At 37.6% G+C, this 12,688-nt stretch overlaps 2 protein-coding genes across 4 annotated transcripts in view; one reads left to right on the top strand and one right to left on the bottom strand.

Moving 5' to 3' along the window:
- Nucleotides 1–12,688, top strand: part of PAICS (phosphoribosylaminoimidazole carboxylase and phosphoribosylaminoimidazolesuccinocarboxamide synthase) — a 59,587-nt gene that overhangs the window by 17,189 nt on the left and 29,710 nt on the right. The window contains exons 4-7 of one of the 2 annotated variants that reach the window (XM_023555081.2): nucleotides 407–496; nucleotides 10,904–10,975; nucleotides 11,503–11,856; nucleotides 12,199–12,264. In XM_023555081.2, the coding sequence (XP_023410849.2) occupies nucleotides 407–496; nucleotides 10,904–10,975; nucleotides 11,503–11,856; nucleotides 12,199–12,264 (582 nt within the window). The remainder of the gene's footprint in view (nucleotides 1–406; nucleotides 497–10,903; nucleotides 10,976–11,502; nucleotides 11,857–12,198; nucleotides 12,265–12,688) is intronic. The other variant, XM_064285765.1, reaches the window with a different exon arrangement.
- Nucleotides 1–12,688, bottom strand: part of PPAT (phosphoribosyl pyrophosphate amidotransferase) — a 46,828-nt gene that overhangs the window by 23,693 nt on the left and 10,447 nt on the right. The gene's annotated exons all lie outside the window — the stretch shown is intronic.

Below are 12,688 nucleotides of genomic sequence, written 5' to 3'. Positions count from 1 at the left end.
GGATTAGAAAATGGTGGAAGAAGTGCCAAAATGTTTTACTGATGGGCAAAAGAAGAAACTGACCTACTTGAGAACTATACCTCTGTCCATTAAAATTAGAATGTAAACGGAGGGAGATAAAGTAGTCCAATAGCAAGGGCACGATTATGTTCATACAGTAACTGAAGAGGCAGCTCAATCAGCAATGTGTCAGAGAACCTAGCTAGAGACTTTACACAGAGATATCTATAGTGACCATAAGACAAAAAAGATTTTTAAGGGTGGGGAAATTTAAATTATCAAAAAGCAAACAACCACGGTACATAGTATCAGGTTCACTTTAAAACAGAAAATAGTACATTGAAGAGTTTAAAATTCTGAAAGTGAATAAAACTGCAAACCACTTTATCTCCCATTATGTTCACAGTCGTTGCTGGAGATGTAGCTGAAGATGATTCAGTTAGTAACATGTCAGAAGACCTAAGAGATACAAGTTTAAGACAAAGTCCTGACACAGGTAAAACAATATTCTTTGTTTTTTGTGTGTGTTGTCACATTAAAAAAATGAGAATGTTATAACATGTGAATAGTGTTGGATAATATTCATATGTACAAAATATGGAAATGGAAAGTGTGAATTATTAATGAAAGTAATGTTCCCTATGGCTACTGTTCTCCAAGTATAGCAACATAAGCGTCACCTATGAACTGTTTTGAAATGTAAATTCTCAGGCTCCAACCAGAATCAGAAACCATGGAGTTGGGTCCCAGCAAGCTGTTCCAGCAGTCCTCCCAGTGATTCTGATGCATGCTCAAGTGAGCACCACTGCCCTATGGTATAGAATGCTAGGGGTGAAGCTGATGGAAGTCTAATGTTTCCCATCTGATAGTTCATCTGTTTTATACAAAGCCATGGGGTGCGGGGGTGGGGGGCACCAAGCCCCAACCAGAAACCTATGTAGTCTTTCAGCACAAAGCTTCATACGGCTACTCCTATTACAAGAAGTGGAAACCCTGGTGGTGTAGTGGTTAAGTGCTACCGCTGCTAACCACAAGGTCAGCAGTTCGAATCCACTAGGCACTCCTTGGAAACTCTATGGAGCAGTTCTACTCTGTCCTGTAGGGTTGCTATGAGTCAGAATCAACTCAACAGCAGCAGGTTTTTGGTTTATTAAAATAAGTAAAAAGAAATGGCCCATGAATATTGAATAACTACTTCTTTTGGATCTAAAATAATGTATTTTATTTTTTCCCTTGTCTGAGGCACAGGCAAGAAAGAGGGATAAAATGAATCAGAAAGTTATGAGAGAAGAGTCTGTTTGCCTAAAGAGAAATTTGTGTTTAACAATCTTATCATTTATCTGTCTCTTCTACACAGAAGAGCAAAACAAAACTGACTTAATCCATCTCCAATATCAGCTGTCATTTACATGAGGTGGAATACCTCAGTATCTCAGTATTCTTGCAAGTCACTGGTGTCTAGTGAAGAACGGTCATAAGTGGATCTGTTTTGGCTGGGAGGGGTGAAGACAGGCAATGCTTAACTAAGCACAAAAGTCCTATAGTAGTACCCACTGCTGTCTAGTAGAGCAGAACTGTCCCATAGGGTTTCCAAGACTAATCTTTACAGAAGCAAACTGCCACCTCTTTCTCCCACAGAGCAGCTGGTAGGTTCGAACTGCTCACCTCCTTTTTATAGTAGTACTAACATATACTGGAAACCCTAGTGGCGTAGTGGTTGAGCACTATAGCTATTAACCAATAGGTCGGTAGTTCGAATCCACCAGGCGCTCCTTGGAAACTCTATGGGGCGGTTCTACTCTGTCCTATAGGGTTGCTATGAGTCAGATTCGACTTGAAGGGAGTGGGTTTAACATATATTAGAGGAGGTCACGCTAATCATCAGGCTAAAAAAAAAAAAATTACAAGTGAAAAGACCACATTGCTCTTCTATGAATTATTCTAAAACTGCCTGTTTTCCTTTTGGCTGTAGTAAAACATATTTCCAAAGTTAAAATTTTCACCATCCCCATAATTTAACAAAAATTAACAATGAGGTGGCCAGCAGGTCACATTTAAGTTATATAATGCCATGAATCTTGTTTGGTCTAATTTATTTCTTCCAATAAGCCAAAAACTGGAAATAATTTTCCTTAAACATGAACACTTAACCACTTTTGTATATTTTGCATACAATCCAGATAATCTTGTTGCATAGCATCTGGATATTGAAATTACTGTTACTGTGTAAAGTAATGCACTTTAGTCACATGAAACATATTGAGAACTTTTATTTTAATACAATAGAAGATCCAGATAAAGGCTTGATTCTAATATTTCAGAAAACCTAAGAATTATAAATCTAAAATAAGAAGGCTCAGACATAGGTAAGCTAATAAATCGAAACACAGGCAACTTGTTAATTATAAAGTCATGATCTTTCTAAGTCTTACTGTTGATAATATTTTAATAAACTTTTAAGAAGCTAAATGCTCCTCTTTCTTTAAAAGGTGCTAAATTTAGGCATCCTCACCCCAATATGACATCTTGTTTTCTAGGGCCAGTGACTCAAAATGTCTATGTAATACCCAATTCTCTAAAAACATTCCTATTTCCCAGAAGTAGGGCATGTGCCTGAATCAAGAACTGATGGTTTTATTCATTTAAGTAAAATCTTATTAATTCATATTCTACTGATACATGGCTTGTGCTCAAAGTTTACCCTAGACTTGTTGCTCTCTAAAAAGTAGCCATTAGGACCAGGTAGGGGAGGGGGCTGAGGAGGTGAGAACTAGGGGTGGAAGAAGTTGGTATACATGGTTATAAAAGGGTAACCTGAAGGATCCTTGCAGTATTGAAACTGTTCAGTATCTTCACAGTGATGGTTGAGAGAAGAACCTATACACAGGTAATAAAATTGTTATATAGAACTTAATATATGTATGTGTGCACACATGTACAAATAAGTACAAGTAAAACTAGGGAAATCTCAGTAAGAAGGTTGGATTGTATCAATGTCAACATCCTGGGTATGATAGTACTAGTTTTGCAAAACGTTACCATTCGGGAAAACTGGGCAAAGCGTACAAGAGATCTCTCTGTATTATTTCTTACAACTGCAGGTACCTCTACAATTATCTCATTACAAATTTCAGTTTAAAAACATAGCTACTAGCCACATTTAGCCTCTTAAATTTAAATAAATAAAAATTCAACAAAATTAAAAATTCAGTTTTTCAGTTCACTAGCCACATTCAAGTGGTCAATACCCATGTGCAGTGGCTAATGTATTTCCACCACTGCAGAAATTTCTAATGGATAAAAATAAAAGAAAAAAAAATTGGATAGTGCTACTCAAAAAAGGGTCTGTTAGCAACACAAACAAGACTTTTGTATTAAAATATACTATTGAAGCATTTCTGAGTATATCGATTCAGCAGATGCAATCTAGGTACTAAGTTAGATACATGAGACATAAAAAAAAAGAAGGCCAATTGGCAGTTGAAAATCAAGTAAATCTAAAAACTGAAATTCAATGTAATTTATTAAATGAAAGGAAATGCTACTGGAGTGGAGAAGTTGACCAAAAAGGCTCACATTGGATGGGGATGAGCATTCCAGTGTGTGCCAAGTTAAAAGGTGTAAAATATTGTGTTATCTGTTTTTAACATAAAAAAAAAATCATAACAGACTACAGATTAATACTTTACACATCTTAAGTTACTAAGACATGTAAGGTCTTATACAGTAAATATTCAGTCACCACCCTCTTTCACTCAGGCTCTTCCTCGCCTAGTTTTCAGAGAAAAAGATTACTAGTATTTCTTGAGTAACACAGTATGCAAATCTAATATCCAAATTTATATTTGTGAAGTGCAGTGCAGGTCATATTCCTTTATAACTTCTCATAGGCATCACTGTATTTACCTCAACTCTTGACCTGCATTCACTTTATCTCCCTTTTCTAGTCTCAACCCCTAGTAATTTTTGAGTTTTAATTTATGTATTATAAAATTCACCATTTTAAAGCATACAATGCAGTTTTTAGTATATTATTCACTGTGTTGTACAACCATAACCACTCTCTAATTTCAGAACATTTTTATCACCCAAAAAAGAACCTCCAAACCTGTTAGCAGTCACTCCCCATTTCTTCCTCCTCCAATCCTTGGCAACCACTAATTGACTTTCTGTATGGAATTGCCATATAAATGGTATCATACAATGTGGCCTTTTATTTCTGGCTTCTTTCATGTAGCATGTTTTCAAGGTTCAGCCATGTTGTAGCATGTATCTGTACACCATTCTTTTTTATGGCTGAATATTCCACTGTATGGATACACAGAGCCCTGGTGGTACAATGGTTAAGAGTTACAGCCACTAACCAAAGGTCAGCAGTTCGAATCCACCAGCTGCTCCTTGGAAACCTCTGGGGCAGTTCTACTATGTCCTATAGGGTTGCTATGAGTCAGAATGTACATGATATGGCAATGGCTTTGCTTTTGTTTTTTTGGTATGGATATTACCACATTTATCAGTTGAGGAACATCTGTATAGTTTCTACTTTTTGGCTATTATCAATAATCCTGCTATGAACATTTGTATACAAGTTTTTATGTGAATATGTTTTCACTTCTCAAGTATATATATACCTAGGGGTAGAATTGCTGGGTCATATGTTAACTATGTTGAACTTTTTGAGGAACTGCCAAACTTCCATAATGGCTGCATCATTCTGACATTCCCACCAGTGTCTCTTTTTCACTATATCCAACAAGAGTGACTTCGGTAAACACATTTTCAAATTTCCAGGGCACCTGAAAAATTCCAAAAAATTAAAACCTATATCTTAGATTATGAGATGCTTTCTAACTTACTGTTAGCGAGCACTACTGTGTATACCCTCCTCCACCCTGCCCCCTCTGCTGCACATCATTACTTAGTAAGCCAGCTTATTGGCCATCTCAGCTTTGGTTGTAGTTTTCATAAGGTATTTCAAGTAGTACATTTTCCTTTCTCTTCTGATCTTTTATACATAAAGGAGCCCTGATGGCACAGTGGCTAAAGCACTCAGCTGCTAACTGAAAGATCAATGGTTCGAACCCACCAGCCACTCCACAAAGAAAAAGATGTGGCAGTCTGCTTCTGTAAAGATTACAGCCTTCAAAACCCTATAGGACAGTTCTACTCTGTACTACATAAGGCATTTTTTTAAATTAATTTTTTACTGTGCTTTAAGTGAAAGTTTACAAATCAAGTCAGTCTCTCATACAAGAAGTTATACACACCTTGCTATACACTCCTAATTGCTCTCCCCCAAAGAGACAGCACACTCCTTCCCTCCACTCTCCTCATGACCATTTGGGCAGCTTCTGGCCCCCTCTGCCCTCTCATCTCCCCTCCAGACAGGAGATGCCAACACAGTCTCACGTGCCTACTTGATTCAATAAGCCCACTCTTCACCAGTAACATTTTCCACCCCATATTCCAGTCCAATCCCTGTCTGAAGAGTTGGCTTTGGGAATGGTTCCTGTCTTGGGCTAATAGAAGGTCTGGGGACCATGACCTCCAGGGTCCTTCTAGTCCCAGTCTGACCATTAAGTCTGGTCTTTTTACAAAAATTTGGGGTCTGCATCCCCTGGCTCTCCTGCTCCCTCAGGGGTTCTCTGTTGTGTTGCCTGTCGGGGCAGTCATTGGTTGTGGCTGGGCACCATCTAGTTCTTCTGGTCTCAGGCTAATGCAGTTTCTGGTTTATGTGTTCCTTTCTGTCTCTTAGGCTCATAGTTACCTTGCGTCTTTGGTGTTTTTCATTCTTCCTTGCTCCAGGTGGGTTAAGACCAATTGATGCATCTTAGATGGTCGCTGCTAGTGTTTAAGACCCCAGATGCCACTCTCCAAAGTGGGATGCAGAATTTTTCCTAACAGATTTTATTATGCCAATTGACTTAGATGTCCCCTGAAGCCATGGTCCCCAAACCCCTACCACTGCTTTGCTGGCCTTCGAAGCGTTCAGTTTATTCAGGAAACTTCTTTGCTTTCGGTTTAGTCCAGTTGTATTGACCTCTCCTGTATTTTGTGTTGTCTTCCTCTTCACCTAAGATGAAACTTACCTACTATCTAATTAGTGAAAACCCCTCTTCCTCCCTCCCCCATCTCGTAACCATCAAAGAATATTTTCTTCTCTGTTTAAACTGTTTCTCGAGTTCTTATAATAGTGGTCTTATACAATATTTGTCCTTTTACAACTGACTAATTTCACTCAGCATAATGCCTTCCAGATTTCTCCATGTTATGAAATGTTTCACAAATTCATCACTGTTCTTCATCTATGCATAGTATTCCATTGTGTGAATATACCATAATTTATTCATTCATCCATTGATGGGCACTTTGGTTGATTCCAACTCTTTGCTATTGTAAACACTGCTGCAGTGAACATGGGTGTGCATGTATCTGTTCGTGTAAAGGCTCTTATTTCTCTAGGATATATTCCAAAGAGTGGGATTGCTGGATCCTGTGGTAGTTCTATTTCTAGTCTTTTAGGGAAGCACCAAATCGATTTCCAAAGTGGTTGTACCATTTTACATTCCCACCAGCACTGTATAAGTGTTCCAGTCTCTCCACAACCTCTCCAACATTTATTATTTTGTGTTTTTTGAATTAATGCCAGCCTTGTTGGCAAGAGATGGAATCTCATTGTAGTTTTGATTTGCATTCCTCTAATGTCTAATGGGAAACCCTGGTGGCATAGTGGTTAAGTGCTACGGCTGCTAACCAAAGGGTCGCAGTTTGAATCCACCAGGCGCTCCTTGGAAACTCTATGGGGCAGTTCTACTCTGTCCTATAGGGTCGCTATGAGTTGGAATCGACTCGACGGCACTGAGTTTGGTATTGGTTAATGGGTAACGATCATAAGCATTTCCTCATGTATTTGTTAGCAGCCTAAATGTCTTCTTTAGTGAGGTGCCTGTTCATATCCTTTGCCCATTTTTTAATTGGGTTATTTGTCCTTTTGTAGTTGAGTTTTTGCAGCATCATGTAGATTTTAGAGGTCAGGCGCTGATAGGAAGTGTCATAGCTAAAAACTTTCTCCCAGTCTGTAGGTAGTCTTTTTACTCTTTTGGTGAAGTCTTTGAATGAGCATAGGTGTTTGATTTTTACGAGTTCCCAGTTATCTGATTTCTCTTCTGCATTTTTAGTAATGTTTTGTATACTGTTTATCATGTGTTAGGACTGGTAGCATTGTCTCTATATTTTCTTCCATGATCTTTATCATTTTAGATTTTACATTTAGATCTTTGATCCATTTTGAGTTAGTTTTTGTGCATGGTGTGAGGTATGGGTCTTGTTTCATTTTTTTTGCAGATGGATATACAGTTGTGCCAGCACCATTTGTTAAAAAGACTGTTTTTTCCCCAATTAACTGACTTTGGGCCTTTGTCAAGTATGAGCTGCTCATATGTGGATGGATTTATGTCTGGATTCTCAATTCTGTTCCATTGGTCTATGTATATGTTATTGTACCAGTACCAAGCTATTTTGACTATTGTGGTAGTATAATAGGTTCTAAAATCAGGTAAAGTGAGGCCTCCCACTTTGTTCTTCTTTTTCAGTAATGCATTATTTATCCAGGGTCTCTTGACTTTCCATATGAAGTTGGTGGTTTGTTTCTCCATCTCATAAAAAATGTCATTGCAGTTTGGATTGGAATTGCATTGTATCTACAGATCACTTTTGGTAGAACAGACATTTTTACAATGTTGAGTCTTCCTATCCATGAGCAAGGTATGTTTTTCCACTTATGTAGGTCTCTTTTGGCTTCTTGCAGTAGTGTCTTGTAGTTCTCTTTGTATAGGTCTTTTACATCTCTGGTAAGATTTATTCCTAAGTATTTTATCTTCTTGGGGGCTACTGTAAATGGTATTGATTTGGTGATTTCCTCCTCGATTTACACCTTTTGTTGGTGTAAAGGAATCCAACTGATTTTTGTATGTTTATCTTGAATCCTGACACTCTGCTGAACTCTTCTATTAGTTTCAGTAGCTTCCTTGAGGATTCTTTAGGGTTTTCTGTGTATAAGATCATGTCATCAGCGAATAGAGATACTTTTACTTCTTACCAATCTGAATGCCTTTTAGTTCTTTACCTAGCCTAATTGCTCTGGCTAGGGCCTCCAGCACAATGTTGAATAAGAGTGGTGATAAAGGGCATCCTATAAGGGATTTTTAAATATGTTTTTCCCACACATGCAAAGAATTTCTACTTCTCTTTAATGTTAACATTCTATTATGTTAGCATATCTAGTTTTGTCACACTCACCAGATACTTTATTAGGTGGTCCTATGTGGCTCCAAGAGTATAGCCTGTCATTTGAGGTTTTGTTATTGCCAGAGGCTAAACTTCATGCCAGTCTCATTGCGCGAATGTGTCCTTAATAAGAAGTTCTGGCCCTGTCCTGACGTGAATTCTTCAAACACCTTTATTACTGCATATGCTTATGGGCCCTATAACCACATTTTGTCTCACTGGTCTATTAATACAATTTATTTTCTAGTTTTACAATAATCATTACAATCAACTGCACAAAAGCCTTTACTGTTCGAAAACAGCTACTTAAACAAAATGTTTGTTTTTTTAAAAAATATCCCAGTGTATAGGAAAGTGATGTTGGTATGAAAGATTACTAGCATAGCATTGCTATTCTTTTCAATAATTTAAGTCCACCATATATATATATACAGTGGAATTTCTCCCAAGTTACAAACAACTGACCTGTAAATATTTATACATACACTGGTACGCTAGAATAAATTCATGTTATATTTACTAGGCTAAGCACCCTCACTTCCTTAAAATGTTTATCACCTGTCTGGCTGCCTTAATTTCTCTAGCGAAACTCTTCCGGATGAACACTACAGACTGTTAATATCTCAATGTGAAACCTTCAAAGACCACTAAGTCTTACAGTTTTTTTTCTTTTTTTTATATGTAGCACTCTTAGCTACAATGAGGATCAAATGAGAAAAATACATAAAAATTCTTTGTCGAATGAATCTGCGAAACATCTCACAACATGGATGAATCTGGAAGGCATTATGCTAAGTGAAATAAGTCAATCACAAAAGGACAAATACTGTTTGAGGCCTCTTTTAGTCATCTAGTGCTGCTATAACAGAAATACCACAAGTGGATGGCTTTAACAAAGAGAAGTTTATTTCCTCACAGCAAAGTAGACTAAAAGTCCAAATTCAGGGTTTCAGCTCCAAGGGAAGGCTTTCTCTCTCTGTCCGCCTTCTCATCAACCTTCCCTCAGACCAGGAGCTTCTCTGAGCAGGGACCGTGGGTCCAAAGGACAAGCTCTGCTCCAGGCACTGCTTTCTTGGTGGTGTGAGGTTCCTCCCACGCCCCTAGCTTCTCTCTCTTATTATCTTAAGAGATTGCCTCAAGACACAAATCCAATCTTGTAACGTCCTGCCTCACTAATACAATTGCTGCCCCCCCCCCCATTAACATCACAGAGGCAGGATTTACAACATATAGGAAAATCTTATTAGGTGACTAAATGGTAGAAAATGACACAGTACCGAGAATCACGCCAGAGCCAAACTGACACACACATTTTTTGGGGGGGACATGATTCAATCCACAACAAGACCCCTATTATAAAAACTCATGAAAAGGTTTACACACAGAAAGAAACAATCTTTCATGGTTATGAGGGAGTGGAGGGCTGGAAAGGAAAAAACACTAACTAGACAATTGATAAGTGGTAGCTAAGACAACACACAATACGGGGAAGTCGGCCCAACCTGACCAAGGCAAAGGCACAGAAGCTTCATAGTCACATCCAGACTCCCTGAAGAACCAAGTTACTGGGCTGAGGGCTGGGGACCATGATCTCGGGGACATCTAGCTCATCTGGCACAACAGAGTTTATAAAGAAAATATTCTACAGCCAACTTTGGTGAGTAGCATCTTGGATCTTAAAAGCTTGTGAGTGGCTATCTAAAATATGTCTACTAGTTCCACCCTGTCTGGAGCAAGGGAGAATGAAGAAAACCAAAGGCATAAGGCAAAGATTAGTCCAAAGGACTAATGGACCACAACTACCACATCCTCCACCAGACTGAGTCCAGCATAACTAGATGGTGCCCACTATTACCACTGACTGCTCTGACAAGGATCACAGTAGAAGGTCCCAGACACAGCAGGAGATAAATGTAGAACAAAATTCTAACTCACAAAAAAAGACCAGTCTTACTGGTCTGACAGAGACTGGAGGAACCCTGAAAGTATGGCCCCCAGACACCTCTTTAACTCAGTACTGAAGTCACTCCTGAGGTTCACCCTTCAGCCAAAGAGTACAAAGGCCCATAAAACAAACAGTAATACATGCAGCTCAACCATGTATATGAGACTAAATGGGCACACCAGCCCAGGGGCAAGGACAAGAAGGCAGGAAGTGACAGGAAAGCTGATAATAGAGAACTCAACGTCAAGTAGGGGAGAGTGTTGACGTGTCACGGGGTTGGCAACCAATGTCACAAAACAATATGTGTATTAATTGTTTAATGAGAAACTAATTTGCTCGGTAAACTTCTCCTGAAGCACAAAAAAAAAAACTCTGTCAACATTAAACTAATAACAAAGAGGTTACTAAATTGGATCTAAAAGTGTTATCATATTCCCAAGTACAGCCTTGTGACTTTTAAGATGGAATACTTCCAAGATTCTGAAAAAGGTGAACCCTATGAGGCCATTTTAAAATTTGATTAGATGGGAAATGTTCTTGGTGTCAAGGATTCAAGTTCTAACGCTAGAATTCAGCTCTACTAGTTTTCCAGCACAATCTTTAATTGCAAAAGTAAATCAGAATGTTACATACAGCAAATTTAAATTGCTCCTCTTGTTTGTTTTCTGGCAGAGGAAGACACCATGAGTACTGCCTCAGAAGATGTGGGTGGCCCCCCAGCAGCACAAAGCATCACTGAGTCAGGTACACGGTCTAAATTATTAACCTATATACAATGGCAGTGGTTGGTGGAGTGGGTAATGTTATCTTGATATTTGAGGTCTAATTTGTACCAGTTTAAGTAGTTATGGATAAGATCCCTATTGTGTGTTACCTAAAATGTTTCCTTATTATACCTAAGTTGGTAAAGAAAATGGTAGGGGAGGAAAGGAAATACCTATTCCCATTTCCTACTAAAATTAACAAGCACTGAGACTCTCCATATTCCTAAATGTCCAATGAAGATCACCCACTGATGAAAAGTAGCTCAATTATTCATGCTAATAATGTAAATACTAATGTATTTCAAATGTGCCTTATAATGTTTAACATTTTCTTTGACTATGGATGTATAAAAACTGTTTGACCCTCATATTAAAATTATTAATGTAATTCTCAGTGCTTTATGGCATTTGGGCATTTTAACAGAATAAAATTCAAAATACAAGATTTATCTATAAGTTCAAGTAACTGTAAATCATGCTGATTTACTGGTAATTATATTTCTTTAGAAGATGCTAAAAGTCACTTACGGATCATAACAGTGAATGACACAGAGGCTGGAAAACACTGGTGTGACAATGAGGTCAGAGCACTAATACACGTATGGTCTGATGAAAAAATTAAGCAAATGCTTGAAGGGGCTACAAGAAACAAAGAAATATTTGAGGAAATTGCCAGAAGATTAATGCAGTTTGGAATAGACAGAGACTGGAAACAATGTCGTACCAAATATAAAAATTTAAAATATGAATACAGAGCTTTACAAAAGAAAAATGGCAATCCTCGAAGAAAAATGAGATTTTATGAAGAAGTTGACTGCATCCTAAGAGGACCAACTCTCAGAACTGCCAAATGGAAACATGGTAACCTTGAAATTAACTTAAAAAAAAAAAAAAAAAAAGCTATAAAGTTTCTTCCTTGCATTTTAACTTGGCAAGAAAAAAGCTTCAAAAATAAAATACTAACACTACTGTATATTCAAATGACCCAAAAAGCTAGCAAGATAATACTTAATTTAAATCAAGAGTTTCGATTGCTTTCCAAATTTTATACCAAGTTATTCCTCTATTCCTTATTTTTTAACTCATTCTTCTTTATCCAATTGCTTAAATGTTTTCTTTAGTGTACTTGAATGCCTAAAGATTAATGTATTTGAAATGATGTCATATAATGGTTCTTTTCCCATGTTTTTTGTTTGTTCTAAGAATTACTTGAAGGTCATACCAAAAACCCAGGAACTTTGAGCATGAAGAGAAAAGCACATGAAGATGGTAAGACCCTGAGAAATGCCAAGTTTTTCCACACTGAGAAAAACTTCTGTTGCTTTTTACTGATAACAGAGATGCTTATTCCTGCCCTTGACAAATTAGACTAAATATATTGCTTGTGAACTGAGAACAGAGAATGCTGATAATTTATCTCGTAGATCATTAACAGGGAAAGTAACAGTTTATGGAAACTTCCCAGTCCCAAATAACCCTTTCTGCATAGCTGTGCCTTTAATAAAAAAAAAAAAATACGAGCCTTTAAATTACACTTTACAGTAATTGCTGTAAGAAGACTAGGATGTAAAAAAAAAGAAACCAACAAATTAATAAGCTTTGATTTTTGGTTCCTCCAAGGGTAGTTAGTAATGGGTGTAACATAGTAAGTCTGCGATGAGCCAAACCCAGAAGTCAACCTAATTAATGAATT

The sequence above is a fragment of the Loxodonta africana genome, chromosome 5, assembly GCF_030014295.1.
Source record: "Loxodonta africana isolate mLoxAfr1 chromosome 5, mLoxAfr1.hap2, whole genome shotgun sequence".
Taxonomy (NCBI): domain Eukaryota; kingdom Metazoa; phylum Chordata; class Mammalia; order Proboscidea; family Elephantidae; genus Loxodonta; species Loxodonta africana.
Note: the sequence above shows the minus strand (reverse complement) of the source record. Positions and strands in the feature narration are given on the sequence as shown.